The sequence below is a fragment of the Oncorhynchus mykiss genome, chromosome 2, assembly GCF_013265735.2.
Source record: "Oncorhynchus mykiss isolate Arlee chromosome 2, USDA_OmykA_1.1, whole genome shotgun sequence".
Lineage (NCBI taxonomy): Eukaryota > Metazoa > Chordata > Actinopteri > Salmoniformes > Salmonidae > Oncorhynchus > Oncorhynchus mykiss.
Genome location: NC_048566.1, coordinates 12,198,931 through 12,219,058, shown reverse-complemented (window position 1 = coordinate 12,219,058; position 20,128 = coordinate 12,198,931). Strand labels below are relative to the sequence as shown.

Sequence of the window (20,128 nt, the reverse complement as noted above, 5' to 3'; positions counted from 1 at the left end):
CTGGAGGTTTAGTGTTTCTCCCAGTTAGACAGATGGGGGCTGAGGAACCAGTAGACTGACTGGAGGTTTAGTGTTTCTCCCAGTTAGACAGAGGAACCAGTAGACTGACTGGAGGTTTAGTGTTTCTCCCAGTTAGACAGATGGGGGCTGAGGAACCAGTAGACTGACTGCAGGTTTAGTGTTTCTCCCAGTTAGACAGATGGGGGCTGAGGAACCAGTAGACTGACTGCAGGTTTAGTGTTTCTCCCAGTTAGACAGATGGGGGCTGAGGAACCAGTAGACTGACTGGAGGTTTAGTGTTTCTCCCAGTTAGACAGATGGGGACTGAGGAACCAGTAGACTGACTGGAGGTTTAGTGTTTCTCCCAGTTAGACAGAGGAACCAGTAGACTGACTGGAGGTTTAGTGTTTCTCCCAGTTAGACAGATGGGGGCTGAGGAACCAGTAGACTGACTGGAGGTTTAGTGTTTCTCCCAGTTAGACAGATGGGGGCTGAGGAACCAGTAGACTGACTGGAGGTTTAGTGTTTCTCCCAGTTAGACAGATGGGGGCTGAGGAACCAGTAGACTGACTGGAGGTTTAGTGTTTCTCCCAGTTAGACAGATGGGGGCTGAGGAACCAGTAGACTGACTGCAGGTTTAGTGTTTCTCCCAGTTAGACAGATGGGGGCTGAGGAACCAGTAGACTGACTGGAGGTTTAGTGTTTCTCCCAGTTAGACAGATGGGGGCTGAGGAACCAGTAGACTGACTGCAGGTTTAGTGTTTCTCCCAGTTAGACAGATGGGGGCTGAGGAACCAGTAGACTGACTGGAGGTTTAGTGTTTCTCCCAGTTAGACAGATGGGGGCTGAGGAACCAGTAGACTGACTGGAGGTTTAGTGTTTCTCCCAGTTAGACAGATGGGGGCTGAGGAATCCAGCAGTACATTGCTGAGACTTATTGCTGCGCGCCGTGTACTTTTCAGAACGGTAATATTTCATTACCGCTACACAGCCATTGTTCATGCTGCAGATATCCTGTCCTGTAGGGAATGCAATCTCAGAGGAGAGGGGAGAGACAGCAGGGGTTGATGGAGAAGGAGGGTAGAAAGAGAGAGACGGAGAGAGGGAGAGGGAGAAGGGGGAGAGAGGGAGAGACAGAAGGGGTTGATGAAGAAGGAGGGTAGAAAGAGAGAGATGGAGAGAGGGAGAAGGAGGAGGGAGGGAGAGACAGAAGGGGTTGATGGAGAAGGAAGAAGGGAGAGAGAGAGAGGGAGGGGGAGAGAGGGAGAAGGAGGGGTGAGAGGGAGGGAGAAGGGGGAGAGAGAGGGAGAAGGAGGGGGGAGAGGGAGGGAGAAGGGGGAGAGAGAGGGAGAAGGAGGGGGGAGAGGGAGGGAGAAGGGGGAGAGAGAGGGAGAAGGAGAGGGAGAGAGAGGGAGAGGGAGGGAGAAGGGGGAGAGAGAGGGAGGGAGAAGGGGGGAGAGAGAGGGGGGGGAGGGAGAAGGGGGGAGAGAGAGAGGGAGGGAGAAGGGGGAGAGAGAGGGAGAGGGAGAGAGGGAGGGAGAAGGGGGGAGAGAGAGGGGGAGGGAGAAGGGGGAGAGAGAAGGGGGGAGAGAGAGGGGGAGGGAGAAGGGGGGAGAGAGAGGAAGGGAGAAGGGGGGAGAGAGAGGGGGAGGGAGAAGGGGGGAGAGAGGGGGAGGGAGAAGGGTGAGAGAGGGGGAGGGAGAAGGGGGAGAGAGGGGGAGGGAGAAGGGGGAGAGAGAGGGAGGGAGAAGGGGGAGAGAGAGAGGGAGGGAGAAGGGGGGAGAGTTGTCTTACTTTTTAACTCTTCATTGTTGCTAAAGGGCTCGTGAGTCTGCATTTCACAGTAAATTCTACACCTGTTGTATTTTGGCACACGTGACAAATACATTTGGCTTTGATGAAATTTGAGTTGAGATGATCAGATTGTCAGTCTGCATGGTCAACGTAGCACATTGAGACACCTGTCAGTCTGCATGGTCAACGTAGCACATTGAGACACCTGTCAGTCTGCATGCTCAACGCAGCACATGGAAACACTTGTTATCAGTCTGCATGGTCAACGCAGCACATTGAGACACCTGTCAGTCTGCATGGTCAACATAGCACGTGGAGACACCTGTCAGTCTGCATGGTCAACGCAGCACATGGAGACACCTGTCAGTCTGCATGGTCAACGCAGCACATGGAGACACCTGTCAGTCTGCATGGTCAACGCAGCACATGGAGACACTCGTCAGTCTGCATGGTCAACGCAGCACATGGAAACACTTGTCAGTCTGCATGGTCAACGAAGCACATGGAGACACCTGTCAGTCTGCATGGTCAACGCAGCACATGGAGACACCTGTCAGTCTGCATGGTCAACGCAGCACATGGAGACACCTGTCAGTCTGCATGGTCAACGCAGCACATGGAGACACCTGTCAGTCTGCATGGTCAACGCAGCACATGGAGACACTCGTCAGTCTGCATGGTCAACGCAGCACATGGAGACACCTGTCAGTCTGCATGGTCAACGCAGCACATGGAGACACCTGTCAGTCTGCATGGACAACGCAGCACATGGAGACACCTGTCAGTCTGCATGGTCAACGCAGCACATGGAGACACCTGTCAGTCTGCATGGTCAACGTAGCACATTGAGACACCTGTCAGTCTGCATGGTCAACGTAGCACATTGAGACACCTGTCAGTCTGCATGCTCAACGCAGCACATGGAAACACTTGTTATCAGTCTGCATGGTCAACGCAGCACATGGAGACACCTGTCAGTCTGCATGGTCAACGCAGCACATGGAGACACCTGTCAGTCTGCATGGTCAACGCAGCACATTGAGACACCTGTCAGTCTGCATGGTCAACGCAGCACATGGACACACCTGTCAGTCTGCATGATCAACGCAGCACATGGACACACCTGTCAGTCTGCATGGTCAACGCAGCACATGGAGACACTCGTCAGTCTGCATGGTCAACGCAGCACATGGAGACACCTGTCAGTCTGCATGGTCAACGCAGCACATGGAGACACTCGTCAGTCTGCATGGTCAACGCAGCACATGGAGACACTCGTCAGTCTGCATGGTCAACGCAGCACATGGAGACACTCGTCAGTCTGCATGGTCAACGCAGCACATGGAGACACTCGTCAGTCTGCATGGTCAACGCAGCACATGGAGACACTCGTCAGTCTGCATGGTCAACGCAGCACATGGAGACACCTGTCAGTCTGCATGGTCAACGCAGCACATGGAGACACCTGTCAGTCTGCATGGTCAACGCAGCACATGGAGACACCTGTCAGTCTGCATGGTCAACACAGCACATGGAGACACCTGTCAGTCTGCATGGTCAACGTAGCACATGGAGACACCTGTCAGTCTGCATGGTCAACGCAGCACATGGAGACACCTGTCAGTCTGCATGGTCAACGCAGCACATGGAGACACCTGTCAGTCTGCATGGTCAACACAGCACATGGAGACACCTGTCAGTCTGCATGGTCAACGCAGCACATGGAGACACCTGTCAGTCTGCATGGTCAACGCAGCACATGGAGACACCTGTCAGTCTGCATGGTCAACGCAGCACATGGAGACACCTGTCAGTCTGCATGGTCAACGCAGCACATGGAGACACCTGTCAGTCTGCATGGTCAACGCAGCACATGGAGACACCTGTCAGTCTGCATGGTCAACACAGCACATGGAGACACCTGTCAGTCTGCATGGTCAACGCAGCACATGGAGACACCTGTCAGTCTGCATGGTCAACGTAGCACATGGAGACACCTGTCAGTCTGCATGGTCAACGCAGCACATGGAGACACCTGTCAGTCTGCATGGTCAACGCAGCACTTGGAGACACTCGTCAGTCTGCATGGTCAACGCAGCACTAGCAACCATGTTGATGACTATGATGCTGTTTTCACTTTGCATCTTAATATAAATCCACTAGTGTTCTGTAGTGACACTATTAGTTTGTGCTTCTTACATCTGCAAACAGCTAGTTTGTCTTTTTCTTAACATGTTGGGACCTAAATCATGTTAGCAGCTAATGCTAATCGCTAGTCAGTGGTGTTACTGCCCCTGTTCTATACCAGTGGGGTTACTGCCCCTGTTCTATACCAGTGGTGTTACTGCCCCTGTTCTATACCAGTGGTGTTACTGCCCCTGTTCTATACCAGTGGTGTTACTGCCCCTGTTCTATACCAGTGGTGTTACTGCCCCTGTTCTATACCAGTGGTGTTACTGCCCCTGTTCTATACCAGTGGTGTTACTGCCCCTGTTCTATACCAGTGGTGTTACTGCCCCTGTTCTATACCAGTGGTGTTACTGCCCCTGTTCTATACCAGTGGTGTTACTGCCCCTGTTCTATACCAGTGGTGTTACTGCCCCTGTTCTATACCAGTGGTGTTACTGCCCCTGTTCTATACCAGTGGTGTTACTGCCCCTGTTCTATACCAGTGGTGTTACTGCCCCTGTTCTATACCAGTGGTGTTACTGCCCCTGTTCTATACCAGTGGTGTTACTGCCCCTGTTCTATACCAGTGGTGTTACTGCTGCTGTTCTATACCAGTGGTGTTACTGCCCCTGTTCTATACCAGTGGTGTTACTGCCCCTGTTCTATACCAGTGGTAGCTAGTCAGTGGTGTTACTGCTGCTGTTGTAGACCAGTGGCAGACAGTTCAATCTGAAACACATCACAAACACCCAATCTTTAAATATGTGTTGGCTTCCGTGCTTTGTTTAGTGAATGGTAATGTACACCGCCTTGGTCCTGGTCTCTCTCTCTCTCTCTCTCTCTCTCTCTCTCTCTCTCTCTCTCTCTCTCTCTGTCTCTCTCTCTCTCTGTCTCTCTCTCTGTTAACTCTCTCTCTCTCCCTCTCTCTCTCTCTCTCTCTCTCTCTCTCTCTCTCTCTCTCTCTCTCTCTGTCTCTCTCTCTCTCTCTGTCTCTCTCTCTCTCTGTCTCTCTCTCTGTTAACTCTCTCTCTCTCTCTCTCTCTCTCTCTCTCTGTCTCTCTCTGTCTCTCTCTCTCTCTGTCTCTCTCTCTGTTAACTCTCTCTCTGTCTCTCTCTCTCTCTCTCTGTCTCTCTCTCTCTCTCTGTCTCTCTCTCTCTCTCTCTCTCTCTCTCTCTCTCTCTCTCTCCTCTCTCTCTTTCTCTCCTCTCCTCTCTCTCTCTCTCTCCTCTCCTCTCTCTCTCTCTCTCTCTCTCTCTCTCTCTCTCTCTCCCTCTCTCTCTCTCTCTCTCTCTCTCTCTCTGTCTCTCTGTCTCTGTGTGTGATTGTTCTCACTACTCTGCAGCACAGTGTCTGGTGTAATAGTCTGATGGGAACAACTAGAAGTGGAGCTGGCTGGTAATAGTGGTGGTGGTAGAGGGGGGTCTGATTGCCCCGGGCCTCCCCAGGGACGTCTCTCTCTGCGTGGGTCGTGACATGGGGGACAAGGCCTCAACGTGTCAGACCTGGGGGGGTGGAGGGGAGTCTGTTTGCGATAAGGACCTATCGGGTTACCCTCAATTTATTTTCTCACTGCTTGGGCGTTCGTTCGTCCTCGCTCCACCGACAACCCCTCCCTCCCTCCCTCCCTCTCTCCTGCCACACTGCTTTGAGTTCACTGGGCCCAGGAGAGGAAAATCAACAACAACATTAGAATGTGTTTATCCAGCGATCTTTCTGTTGGATACTGTCTTTCATTAATCTAGTGGAACACTGAAGCAGCCCCCCCCCCCCCCCCTATCCCTTCCAGCTCCCCTCAGCCCCCCCCATCCCTTCCAGCTCCCCTCAGCCCCCCCCATCCCTTCCAGCTCCCCTCAGCCCCCCATCCCTTCCAGCTCCCCTCAGCCCCCCCCATCCCTTCCAGCTCCCCTCAGCCCCCCATCCCTTCCAGCTCCCCTCAGCCCCCCCATCCCTTCCAGCTCCCTCAGCCCCCCATCCCTTCCAGGTCCCCTCAGCCCCCCCATCCCTTCCAGTCTATAGTTTAGTAGAGCTAGCAGCCCCCCCATCCCTTCCAGTCTATAGTTTAGTAGAGCTAGCACCCCCCCCCCATCCCTTCCAGTCTATAGTTTAGTAGAGCTAGCAGCCCCCCCCCCATCCCTTCCAGTCTACAGTTTAGTTGAGCTAGCAGCCCCCCCATCCCTTCCAGTCTATAGTTTAGTTGAGCTAGCACCCCCCCCCCCCCCATCCCTTCCAGTCTATAGTTTAGTAGAGCTAGCAGCCCCCCCCATCCCTTCCAGTCTATAGTTTAGTAGAGCTAGCACCCCCCCCCCCGATCCCTTCCAGTCTATAGTTTAGTAGAGCTAGCACCCCCCCCCCATCCCTTCCAGTCTATAGTTTAGTAGAGCTAGCAGCCCCCCCCCCCATCCTTTCCAGTCTATAGTTTAGTAGAGCTAGCAGCCCCCCCCCCATCCCTTCCAGTCTATAGCTTAGTAGAGCTAGCACCCCCCCCCCCCCCCCCCCATCCCTTCCAGTCTATAGTTTAGTAGAGCTAGCACCCCCCCCCCATCCCTTCCAGTCTATAGTTTAGTAGAGCTAGCAGCCCCCCCCCATCCCTTCCAGTCTATAGTTTAGTAGAGCTAGCACCCCCCCCCCCATCCCTTCCAGTCTATAGTTTAGTAGAGCTAGCACCCCCCCCCCCCATCCCTTCCAGTCTATAGTTTAGTTGAGCTAGCACCCCCCCCCCCCCCCCCCATCCCTTCCAGTCTATAGTTTAGTAGAGCTAGCAGCCCCCCCATCCCTTCCAGCTCCCCTCAGCCCCCCCCATCCCTTCCAGCTCCCCTCAGCCCCCCATCCCTTCCAGCTCCCCTCAGCCCCCCCCATCCCTTCCAGCTCCCCTCAGCCCCCCATCCCTTCCAGCTCCCCTCAGCCCCCCCATCCCTTCCAGCTCCCTCAGCCCCCCATCCCTTCCAGGTCCCCTCAGCCCCCCCATCCCTTCCAGTCTATAGTTTAGTAGAGCTAGCAGCCCCCCCATCCCTTCCAGTCTATAGTTTAGTAGAGCTAGCACCCCCCCCCCATCCCTTCCAGTCTATAGTTTAGTAGAGCTAGCAGCCCCCCCCCCATCCCTTCCAGTCTACAGTTTAGTTGAGCTAGCAGCCCCCCCATCCCTTCCAGTCTATAGTTTAGTTGAGCTAGCACCCCCCCCCCCCATCCCTTCCAGTCTATAGTTTAGTAGAGCTAGCAGCCCCCCCCATCCCTTCCAGTCTATAGTTTAGTAGAGCTAGCACCCCCCCCCCCGATCCCTTCCAGTCTATAGTTTAGTAGAGCTAGCACCCCCCCCCCATCCCTTCCAGTCTATAGTTTAGTAGAGCTAGCAGCCCCCCCCCCCATCCTTTCCAGTCTATAGTTTAGTAGAGCTAGCAGCCCCCCCCCCCATCCCTTCCAGTCTATAGCTTAGTAGAGCTAGCACCCCCCCCCCCCCCCCCATCCCTTCCAGTCTATAGTTTAGTAGAGCTAGCACCCCCCCCCCATCCCTTCCAGTCTATAGTTTAGTAGAGCTAGCAGCCCCCCCCCATCCCTTCCAGTCTATAGTTTAGTAGAGCTAGCACCCCCCCCCCCATCCCTTCCAGTCTATAGTTTAGTAGAGCTAGCACCCCCCCCCCCCATCCCTTCCAGTCTATAGTTTAGTTGAGCTAGCACCCCCCCCCCCCCCCCCATCCCTTCCAGTCTATAGTTTAGTAGAGCTAGCAGCCCCCCCATCCCTTCCAGTCTATAGTTTAGTAGAGCTAGCAGCCCCCCCCCCCCCCCCCCCATCCCTTCCAGTCTATAGTTTAGTAGAGCTAGCAGCCCCCCCATCCCTTCCAGTCTATAGTTTAGTAGAGCTAGCACCCCCTCATCCCTTCCAGTCTATAGTTTAGAGGGAGGGGAGTGGAGGCTGGGGAGTGGAGGCTGGGGAGTGGAGGCTGGGGAGTGGAGGCTGGGGAGTGGAGGCTGGGGAGTGGAGGGAGGGGAGTGGAGGGAGGGGAGTGGAGGCTGGGGAGTGGAGGGAGGGGAGTGGAGGCTGGGGAGTGGAGGGAGGGGAGTGGAGGGAGGGGAGTGGAGGCTGGGGAGTGGAGGGAGGGGAGTGGAGGCTGGGGAGTGGAGGGAGGGGAATGGAGGGGAGTGGAGGCTGGGGAGTGGAGTGGAGGGAGTGGAGGGAGGGGAGTGGAGGCTGGGGAGTGGAGGGAGGGGAGTGGAGGCTGGGGAGTGGAGGCTGGGGAGTGGAGGGAGGGGAGTGGAGGGAGGGGAGTGGAGGCTGGGGAGTGGAGGGAGGGGAGTGGAGGGAGGGAGGGGAGTGGAGGGAGGGAGGGGAGTGGAGGCTGGGGATGGAGACAGTTTAGTTTATAAATTGAAAAATCACTCTCCAATCTGTGTGAAGAGAACCGAAGCCTAATTGGTGGTTGTGGAATAGAACTGCTGTCATTTCAGATTTGAACTTTTCACATCATGTTTTATTTCAGGACAATGAGAATAAATGTCTGTTTTTGTTTTGCTTATGGCAAATTGATGTTAAAACAACGACCTTGAACCCAGCGGAGAGATGGCAGTTTTAAAGGTCTATTTACTTCCAGGTCAGTAGGGTGGGGGGGGGGGGGGGGGGGGGGCGGGTGGAGGCTGGGGGTGTTGGAACATTGCTGCGGGGACTTGCTTCCATTCAACCACAAGAGCATTAGTGAGGTCGGGCACTGATGTTGGGCGGTTAGGCCTGGCTCGCAGTCTGCATTCCAATTCATCCCAAAGGTGTTCCATGTGGTTGAGGTCAGGGTTCTGTGCAGGCCAGTCAAGTTCTTCCACACGAATCTTGACAAACCATTTTTATATGGACGTCGCTTTGTGCACGGGGGCATTGTCATGCTGAAACAGGAAAGGGCCTTCCCCCAAACTGTTGCCACCTTCCCCAAACTGTTGCCACCTTCCCCAAACTGTTGCCACCTTCCCCAAACTGTTGCCACCTTCCCCAAACTGTTGCCACCTTCCCCAAACTGTTGCCACTAAGTTGGAAGCACAGAATCATCTAGAATGTCAGTGTATGCTGTAGCGTTAAGATTTCCCTTCACTGGAACTAAGGGGCCGGAACCATGAAAAACAGCCCCAGACCATTATTCCTCCTTCACCAAACTTTACAGTTGGCACTATGCATTGGGGCAGGTAGCGTTCTCCTGGCATCTGCCAAACCCAGATTCGTCCGTCGGACTGCCAGATGGTGAAGAGTGGTTCATCACTTCAGAGAACGCGTTTCCACTGCTCCAGAGTCCAATGGCGGCGAGCTTTACACCACTCCAGCTGACGCTTAGCATTGCGCATGGTGATCTTAGGTTTATGTGCGGCTGCTCGGCCATGGAAACCCATTTCATGAGGCTCTCGGCGAACAGTTATTGTGCTGACGTTGCTTCCAGAGGCAGTTTGGAACTCGGTAGTGGAGGGTTGCAACCGAGGACCGACGATTCAGCACACGGTGGTCCCGTTCTGTGAGCTTGTGTGGTCTACCACTTCGTGGCTGAGCCGTTGTTGCTCCTAGACGTTTCCACTTCACAATAACAGCACTTAGAGTTGACCCCGGGCAGCTCTAGCAGGGCAGAAATTTGACAAACTGACTTGTGTGGAAAGGTGGCATCCTATGACGGTGCCACGTTGAAAGTCTAAGGCCATTTCTACTGTCAATGTTTGTCTATGGAGATTGCATGGCTGTGTGCTCACTTTTATACACCTGTCAGGAGTGGGTGTGGCTGAATTAGCCGGATTTACTAATTTGAAGGGGTGTCCTCATACTGCTGTATGTATTGTTTATGTCCTTGAACCAATTGATTTTAAAATTGCACACAGAAGTTGTAGTTGCTAATGGCAGCCTGCAGTACCCCGGTCGGCCTTCAACTTGACTCAATGAGAGGAGGCAGCACTGAGCCTCCTGGAGAGGAGGAGGCACGGAGCCTCCTGGAGAGGAGGCGGCACTGAGCCTCCTGGAGAGGAGGCGGCACGGAGCCTCCTGGAGACCTGGAGAGGAGGCGGCACCGAGCCTCCTGGAGAGGAGGCGGCACCGAGCCTCCTGGAGAGGAGGCGGCACGGAGCCTCCTGGACTAGCTCAAACTGTACATGTTGTTTCTATGAGACGCCGTCTGAGCCAGCTAAAAAGCGACTTGCTTGCGCTATTGTGTCTTCACATAGGAATGAATGGTGTTACGTGATGGATGGCTTTAGCCTTAGTTTCTCCAGTCATTGGTTCCCCCCTCAGACAGACGTCTACAGGGGCACAGGGGGGTGAGAGGTCATGCTTGGCTTTCCTGTGCCCTAACCCTCCGCCCCTACTTACTTTCTGGGTAGGGGGTCCCCCCTCTCCTGTCACTCACACTGGCAGGGCTTCTCTGCTCTCTGCCGGCCGTCATCTCTACTCCTCAGGGCAACAGCTGAGTTGACATGCCTGGAGGCCAGACAGAACATCCCACCTCCAAGCCCTTTACCTCCTCTACCTTCCCCAGGATCCCCCCCCAGGAGCCCTCCCCAGGATCTCTCCCTAGACCCTCCCCAGGAGCCCCCCCCACCTAGACTCTCCCCAGGAGCCCCCCCCCCCAGACCCTTCCCAGGATCTCTCCCCAGGATCCCTCCCCAGGATCTCTCCCCAGACCCTCCCCAGGATCTCTCCCCAGACCCTCCCCAGGAGCCCCCCCACCTAGACTCTCCCCAGGACCCCCCCTCCCCCCCATACCCTCCCCCCCAGGAGCCCCCCCACCTAGACCCTCCCCAGGAGCCCCCTACCCTCCCCAGGAGCCCCCTACCCTCCCCAGGAGGCCCCTAGACCCCCCCCCCCCCCCCCAGGAGCCACCTCCCCAGGACCCCCCCACCTAGACCCTCCCCAGGAGCCCCCCCCACCTAGACTCTCCCCAGGAGCCCCCCCCCCCCAGACCCTTCCCAGGATCTCTCCCCAGGATCCCTCCCCAGGATCTCTCCCCAGGACCCCCCCTCCCCCCCATACCCTACCCCCCAGGAGCCCCCCCACCTAGACCCTCCCCAGGAGCCCCCTACCCTCCCCAGGAGGCCCCTAGACCCCCCCCCCCCCCCACACACTGTGTCAGGTCCCCCCCCCCTACACTGTGTCAGGTCCCCCCCCCCCCCCTACACTGTGTCAGGCCCCCCCCCTACACTGTGTCAGGTCCCCCCCCCCCCCCTACACTGTGTCAGGTCCCCCCCCCTACACTGTGTCAGGTCCCCCCCCCCCCCCCCCTACACTGTGTCAGGTCCCCCCCCCCCCCCCCCCCCCCCCTACACTGTGTCAGGCCCCCCCCCCCTACACTGTGTCAGGTCCCCCCCCCCCCCCTACACTGTGTCAGGTCCCGTGGTGTTGTATCTAAATGTCTGTAAACGTCGCAGCGTGTTGAAGTGATGGAGCGTTTACAGATGCAGTGAGAGATAATCAGACTATAATCTATTTCTTATTGTTGCCCCGTTTCTATAATTCACAACCTTGCTGTTTATTATTCCTCCACATTCTGTTTACCGGTTCCCACCGAGCTGGGCCGCGGCGGCTCAGTGGTGTGTCTGTGTGTGTTAGGAGCTCAGTGTAAATGTTTTCACCAGACAGTCTGTTTTGGGCATCACTGTGTTTACTTTAGCCCACCGACCAGAGGACTGGGGGGAAACACACTCATTCAGTCCATGTTTAAATGTCATCTTCATTACTACACCAACACCACAAGCAGAGGACCGGTCTGATCACATCCCGTCAAAACCTGGAGGTTAAAATGGATGGCTGGAGAGTTGTCACAGTATAACAGGGGGAGGAGGAAGGGAGGGGGGGAGGAAGGGAGGAAGGAGGGGGAGGGAGGAAGGGAGGGAGGAGGAGGAGGAAGGGAGGGAGGAGGAAGAAGAAGGGAGGGGAGAGGGAGGGAGGGGGAGGAAGGAGGAGTGGTAAGAATAAGGGAGGGGAGAGGGAGGGAGGGAGGGGGAGGAAGGAGGAGGGGTAAGAAGAAGGGAGGGGGAGGAAGGGAGGAGAAGGGAATGGGAGGAGAAGTAGAAGGGGAGGAGAAGTAGAAAGGGAGGAGAAGTAGAAAGGGAGGGAGGAGGAGGAGAAGTAAGAGGGAAGGGGAGGAGAAGGGAATGGGAGGGAGGAGGAGGAGAAGTAAGAGGAATGGGGGGAAGAGGAGAAGAGGAGGGAGGAAGGGGGGAACGGGGGGGGAGGAAGAAGAGGGGGAGGGAGGAAGAGGAGGGAGGAGAGGGGGGAACGGGGGGGAGGAAGAAGAGGGGGAGGGAGGAAGAGGAGGGAGGAGAGGGGAGAACGGGGGGGAGGAAGAAGAGGGGGAGGGAGGAAGAGGAGGGAGGAGAGGGGGGAACGGGGGGGGGGGGGGGGAGAAGAGGGGGAGAATGGAAGAGGAGGGAGGAGAGGGGGTTATGCAGCCAATTTGTGTTTGGTTTTGACACCTTTAGTGTTTAGGTTCGTCAGAACAACGCGAGTTCTCAGACTGCCATGTTAACCACCTGATCCTGTGGGTGTGGGTGTGGGTGTGGGTGTGTGTGTGTGTGTGTGTGTGTGTGTGTGTGTGTGTGGGTGTGTGTGTGTGTGTGTGCTCTCTGCCCTGCAGTGTCCCATGGTGTCCACCCCCTGTATGTATTGATTAGGGTTCATAAGGGCACTGGAGGAGGTTGTAAACCAGGCAGGAGTGTAGTGGTGATCACTGGTGCATGTCTACACCCCTCCCTCAACCTCCCACCCCTCTGCAGCATCCTTGTGACCCCCTCCCTCCCTCCCCCTCAACCTCCCACCCCTCTGCAGCAGCCTTGTGACCCCCTCCCTCCCCCTCCACCTCCCACCCCTCTGCAGCAGCCTTGTGACCCCCTCCCTCCCCCTCAACCTCCCACCCCTCTGCAGCATCCTTGTGACCCCCTCCCTCCCTCCCCCTCCCACCCCTCTGCAGCAGCCTTGTGACCACCCCCCCCTCCCCCTCAACCTCCCACCCCTCTGCAGCAGCCTTGTGACCCCCTCCCTCCCTCCCCCTCCACCTCCCACCCCTCTGCAGCAGCCTTGTGACCCCTCCCTCCCCCTCAACCTCCCACCCCTCTGCAGCATCCTTGTGACCCCCTCCCTCCCTCCCCCTCCCACCCCTCTGCAGCAGCCTTGTGACCCCCCCCCCTCCCCCTCAACCTCCCACCCCTCTGCAGCAGCCTTGTGACCCCCTCCCTCCCTCCCTCCCCCTCCCACCCCTCTGCAGCAGCCTTGTGACCCCCCCCCCTCCCCCTCAACCTCCCACCCCTCTGCAGCAGCCTTGTGACCCCCTCCCTCCCTCCCCCTCCACCTCCCACCCCTCTGCAGCAGCCTTGTGACCCCCTCCCTCCCCCTCAACCTCCCACCCCTCTGCAGCATCCTTGTGACCCCTTGCCCCTCCCTCCTGACCCCCTACACCTAGTCCTCTGCTCATGTCTCTCTCATTTCAATTCAAGGGGCTTTATTACCATGGAAACATGTGTTTACATTGTTAAAGCAGGTCAAATAGATCATAAACAAAGGTGAAATAATCAATAATAAATTAACAGTAAACATTACACTCAAGTTTCAAAGGATTATAAACATTATACATGTCATTATGTCTGTATACAGTGTTGTAACCATGTGGAAATAGTCTCTCTCTCTCTCCTTCTCTCTCTCTCTCTCTCTCTCTCTCTCTCCTTCTGGGTCTCTCTCTCTCTCTCTCTCTCTCCTTCTCTCTCTCTCTCTCTCCTTCTGGGTCTCTCTCTCTCTCTCTCTCTCTCTCTGTCTCTCTCTCTCTCTCTGTCTCTCTCTGTCTTTCTCCTTCTGTCTCTCTCTCTCTCTGTCTCTCTCTCCTTTCTCCTTCTGTCTCTCTCTCTCTGTCTCTCTCTCCTTCTGGGTCTCTCTCTCTCTGTCTCTCTCTCTCGCTCGCTCTCTCTATCTCTCTCTCTCTCTCTCTCTCTCTCCTGGGTATCTCTCTCTCTCTCTCTGTCTCTCTCTGTCTCTCTCTGTCTTTCTCCTTCTGTCTCTCTCTCTCTCTCTCCTTCTGTGTCTCTCTGTCTCTCTCTTTCTCGCTCTCTCTCTGTGTCTCTCTCAGAATTCAATTCAATTTAAGTGCTTTATTGGCATGTGAAACACGTCGCCAAAGCAAGACAAATAGATAATAAACAAAAAGTAATTATTAAATCTCTCTGTGTGTTTGTTTTCCTGTGCAGGACGACCATGAGAGTGTTTCTAGCTCCACCAGTCGCAGCGCCTCAGAGAGCTCCAAGACCCTTCCCAAGCCCCGTCGCCTCCAGCAGGCCGCCCCCTCCGACCCAGACCTGCCCCCAGGTGAGTGATGGCTCCGTGGCCACAGGGAGTACTCTACCCCCCTGCTTCACGCTGACCACCAGGCAGGGCTAGGCCTCAGTGGGTGGATGAATCACTGACAGGACAGGTCTTATCAGAAAAGGGGTGTCTGACCACCACGGTCCTCGATACGTTCCTATTCCCTAGCCCTGTGCATCCTGCTCAAAAGTAGGGCACCATCTAGGGAATAGGGTGTAATTTGGGATTCCAGTCGTCCCACAGGACAGGGATTCCAACCTCTCTCCTCCTAACGACACGCCCCTAACAACGACACTTAGCGACACAATAAAGTCCCCGTGTGAGTGAGGCTGTAAACCCAGATCTGTTAGGACTTTATCAATGAAACATCTCTGAACTGACTTCAGAGAGGCCGAAGTTATGACTAATTTTACTGTCCGAAGAGACTCTCTGCAGGCTTAATGATAAATCTATCACTCACTCAATTACTACCATGTCAACTTACCACTAATATACTACCATGTCAACTTACCTCTAATATACTACCATGTCAACTTACCACTAATATACTACCATGTCAACTTACCTCTAATATACTACCATGTCAACTTACCACTAATATACTACCATGTTAACTTACCACTAATATACTACCATGTCAACTTACCACTAATATACTACCATGTCAACTTACCACTAATATACTACCATGTCAACTTACCACTAATATACTACCATGTCAACTTACCACTCAATTACTACCATGTTAACTTACCACTAATATACTACCATGTCAACTTACCACTAATATACTACCATGTCAACTTACCACTAATATACTACCATGTCAACTTACCACTAATATACTACCATGTCAACTTACCACTCAATTACTACCATGTTAACTTACCACTAATATACTACCATGTCAACTTACCACTAATATACTACCATGTCAACTTACCACTCAATTACTACCATGTCAACTTACCACTAATATACTACCATGTCAACTTACCACTAATATACTACCATGTCAACTTACCACTAATATACTACCATGTCAACTTACCACTCAATTACTACCATGTCAACTTACCACTAATATACTACCATGTCAACTTACCACTAATATACTACCATGTTAACTTACCACTAATATACTACCATGTCAACTTACCACTAATATACTACCATGTCAACTTACCTCTCAATTACTACCATGTCAACTTACCACTAATATACTACCATGTCAACTTACCACTCAATTACTACCATGTCAACTTACCACTAATATACTACCATGTCAACTTACCACTAATATACTTAGAGCCTGTCTGGAGAAACCTCCGTGCTGTATCACAACCCACTCTGGGGAACCTCCGTGCTGTATTCCAACCCACTCTGGGGAACCTCCGTGCTGTATTCCAACCCACTCTGGGGAACCTCCGTGCTGTATCACAACCCACTCTGGGGAAACCTCTGTGCTGTATCACAACCCACTCTGGGGAAACCTCTGTGCTGTATCACAACCCACTCTGGGGAAACCTCTGTGCTGTATTCCAACCCACTCTGGGGAACCTCCGTGCTGTATCACAACCCACTCTGGGGAACCTCCGTGCTGTATCACAACCCACTCTGGGGAACCTCTGTGCTGTATCACAACCCACTCTGAGGAAACCTCCGTGCTGTATCACAACCCACTCTGGGGAACCTCCGTGCTGTATCACAACCCACTCTGAGGAAACCTCCGTGCTGTATCACAACCCACTCTGGGGAACCTCCGTGCTGTATCACAACCCACTCTGGGGAAACATCTGTGCTGTATCACAACCCACTCTGGGGAAACCTCTGTGCTGTATTCCAACCCACTCTGAGGAAACCTCTGTGCTGTATCACAACCCACTCTGGGGAAACCTCTGTGCTGTATCACAACCCACTCTGGGGAAACATCTGTGCTGTATCACAACCCACTCTGGGGAAACATCTGTGCTGTATCACAACCCACTCTGGGGAAACCTCTGTGCTGTATCACAACCCACTCTGGGGAAACATCTGTGCTGTATCACAACCCACTCTGGGGAAACATCTGTGCTGTATCACAACCCACTCTGGGGAAACCTCTGTGCTGTATCACAACCCACTCTGGGGAAACATCTGTGCTGTATCACAACCCACTCTGGGGAACCTCCGTGCTGTATCACAACCCACTCTGGGGAACCTCTGTGCTGTATCACAACCCACTCTGGGGAACCTCCGTGCTGTCTCACAACCCACTCTGGGGAAACCTCCGTGCTGTATCACAACCCACTCTGGGGAACCCTCCGTGCTGTATCACAACCCACTCTGGGGAAACCTCCGTGCTGTATCACAACCCACTCTGGGGAAACCTCCGTGCTGTATTACAACCCACTCTGGGGGAACCTCCGTGCTGTATCACAACCCACTCTGGGGGAACCTCCGTGCTGTATCACAACCCACTCTGGGAGAACCTCCGTGCTGTATCACAACCCACTCTGGGGAACCTCCGTGCTGTATCACAACCCACTCTGGGAGAACCTCCGTGCTGTATCACAACCCACTCTGGGGAAACCTCCGTGCTGTATCACCACCCACTCTGGGGAAACCTCCGTGCTGTATCACCACCCACTCTGGAGAAACCTCCGTGCTGTATCACAACCCACTCTGGGGAAACCTCCGTGCTGTCAGCTTTCAGCTGGACGACAATACATGACTCTTAGTTGGAGATGTAAATGGGGATTTATAACAGTGTGAATTATATATATACAGTGTGTGGTTGTGTTACACAGGACCTGTTCAACAGTAGCCAAGCGTTTCTGTTTTAACAAGGTCTATACATACATATATATATGTGGACACCCCTTCAAATTTGTGGATTTGACTATTTCAGTCACACCCTGTTGCTGACAGGTGTGTAAAATCGAGCACACCGCCAAGCAAATCTCCATAGACAAACATTGGCAGTAGAATGGGCCTTACTGAAGAGCCCAGTGGCTTTCAACGTGGCACCGTCATAGGATGCCACCTATCCAACAAGTCAGTTCGTCAAATTTCTGCCCTGCTAGAGCTGCCCTGGGTCAACTCTAAGTCCTGTTATGGTGAAGTGGAAACGTCTAGGAGCAACAACGGCTCAGCCGTGAAGTGGTAAACCACACAAGCTCACAGAAAGGGACCAACGTGGGCTGAGGTGCGTAAAAAAATTGTCTGGACTCGGTTGCAACACTCAGTACCAAGTTCCAAACTGCCTCTGAAAGAACGTCAACACAATAACTGTTGGTCGGGAGCTTCATGAAATGGGTTTCCATGGCAGAGCAGCAGCACACAAGCCTAAAATCACCATGTGTAATGCCAAACCTTGGCTGGACTGGTGTAAAGCTCACCTCTTCTGGACTCTGGAGCAGGGGAAACACGTTCTCTGGAGTGATGAATCACGCTTCACCATCTGGCAGTCCAACGGACGAATCTGGGTTTGGTGGATGCCAGGAGAACGCTACCTGTCCCAATGTATAGTGCCAACTGTAAAGTTTGGTGGAGGAGGAATAATGGTCTGGGGCTGTTTTTCATGGTTCGGGCCCTTTAGTTCCAGTGAAGGGAAGTCTTAACGCTACAGCATACAATGACATTCTAGATGATTCTGTGTTTCTAACTTTGTGGCAAAAGTTTAGTGAAGTTTGGGCATTTCTCTTGGAAGAGGGATGAAAGCTCTTGTTTGTTGAGTGTTGAATTCAGCAGTCAATAGAACTCACAGGTAGTTTGAAAGACGAGATAACCATTCAGACCCAGAACCATTCAGACCCATAACCATTCAGATGGTGGTAGACTATAGCAGTTATTAATTCAGACCCAGAACCATTCAGACCCAGAACCATTCAGACCCAGAACCATTCAGACCCAGAACCATTCAGACCCAGAACCATTCAGACCCAGAACCATTCATTCAATCTTCATGAATTCCTGTATTCCACAGAGGAGACTACTTGACTTGAGTCTGTGTTGCTGAGCTCATGTCAAGTAGTCTGGTCCTGTATTCCATGGAGGAGACTACTTGACTTGGGTCTGTGTTGCTGAGCTCATGTAAAGTAGCCTGGTCCTGTATTCCACAGAGGAGACTACTTGACTTGGGTCTGTGTTGCTGAGCTCATCAAGTAGTCTGGTCCTGTATTCCACAGAGGAGACTACTTGACTTGGGTCTGTGTTGCTGAGCTCATGTCAAGTAGTCTGGTCCTGTATTCCACAGAGGAGACTACTTGACTTGGGTCTGTGTTGCTGAGCTCATCAAGTAGTCTGGTCCTGTATTCCACAGAGGAGACTACTTGACTTGGGTCTGTGTTGCTGAGCTCATGTCAAGTAGTCTGGTCCTGTATTCCACAGAGGAGACTACTTGACTTGGGTCTGTGTTGCTGAGCTCATGTCAAGTAGTCTGGTCCTGTATTCCACAGAGGAGACTACTTGACTTGGGTCTGTGTTGCTGAGCTCATGTCAAGTAGTCTGGTCCTGTATTCCACGGAGGAGACTACTTGACTTGGGTCTGTGTTGCTGAGCTCATGTAAAGTAGTCTGGTCCTGTATTCCACGGAGGAGACTACTTGACTTGGGTCTGTGTTGCTGAGCTCATGTAAAGTAGTCTGGTCCTGTATTCCACAGAGGAGACTACTTGACTTGGGTCTGTGTTGCTGAGCTCATGTAAAGTAGTCTGGTCCTGTATTCCACAGAGGAGACTACTTGACTTGGGTCTGTGTTGCTGAGCTCATGTCAAGTAGTCTGGTCCTGTATTCCACAGAGGAGACTACTTGACTTGGGTCTGTGTTGCTGAGCTCATGTGAAGGTTGGTTTTTCCAGTCATTTTATGGTTGAACAGTTGTAAGTGGGCTTCCTCCCTGTGGGCTGAGGCACAGGTGCTGGCTGTGTCAATTGTTTACAGAGGTTTAGAGTAGCACGAAGGCTCACAGAGTGGGATGGGGGTTGGGGTGGAGGGGTGGAGGGCTGAGGGTTGGGGTGGAGGGCTTGGGGTGGACGGCTGGGGGTTGGGGTGGAGGGCTTGGGGTGGAGGGGTGGAGGGCTCTGGGCTGACCGGGCGCGGGGAGTGGGCCTCGGTCGGTGGTGAAACAGGTAAATTAGATCCAGAGTGGAAATAGCAGGAGGCTGTTTTACTGCCCAGCTCAGAGCTCAGTCTGCAGGTGTGACAGGAACCTTCTGACTGACCCCAACACACACACACACCACACACACACACACACACACACACCACACACACACACACACACACACACACACACACACACATAACGTTGTACATGTGTGTTTTGGTCGTGTGAAAATAGCAGAACAGTCCCTCTATTCATGGACTTCTGTTCTAACCAAGGAGTCCAGTATAAAGGCTGGTCCAGGATCAGTTACAGCCTTACAGAGACATGGTTAACCAAGGAGTCCAGTATTAAGGCTGGTCCAGGATCAGTTACAGCCTTACAGAGACATGGTTAACCAAGGAGTCCAGTATTAAGGCTGGTCCAGGATCAGTTACAGCCTTACAGAGACATGGTTAACCAAGGAGTCCAGTATAAAGGCTGGTCTAGGGGGAAGAGGGAGAGTGGGAGGGAGAGTAGGGGAGGTGGGATAGAGGAGTTTGAGAGGAGGGAGGAGGGAGGGAGAGGATGGGGAGTGGGGGGTGGTGGGATAGAGGAGTTTGGGAGGAGGGAGAGTGGGGGGTGGTGGGATAGAGGAGTTTGGGAGGAGGGAGGGAGAGGAGGGAGGAGGGAGGGAGAGGATGGAGAGTGGGGGGTGGTGGGATAGAGGAGTTTGGGAGGAGGGAGAGTGGGGGGTGGTGGGATAGAGGAGTTTGGGAGGAGGGAGGGAGAGGAGGGAGGAGGGAGA

General features: G+C 53.7%; 1 protein-coding gene across 6 annotated transcripts in view; it reads left to right on the top strand.

The window, feature by feature from the left end:
• Nucleotides 1-20,128, top strand: part of LOC110513475 (vacuolar protein sorting-associated protein 13B) — an 818,772-nt gene that overhangs the window by 71,652 nt on the left and 726,992 nt on the right. For all 6 annotated transcript variants that reach the window (XM_036938036.1, XM_036938048.1, XM_036938043.1 and 3 more), the window contains exon 4: nt 14,144-14,261. In XM_036938036.1, coding sequence (XP_036793931.1) covers nt 14,144-14,261 — 118 coding nt within the window. The remainder of the gene's footprint in view (nt 1-14,143; nt 14,262-20,128) is intronic.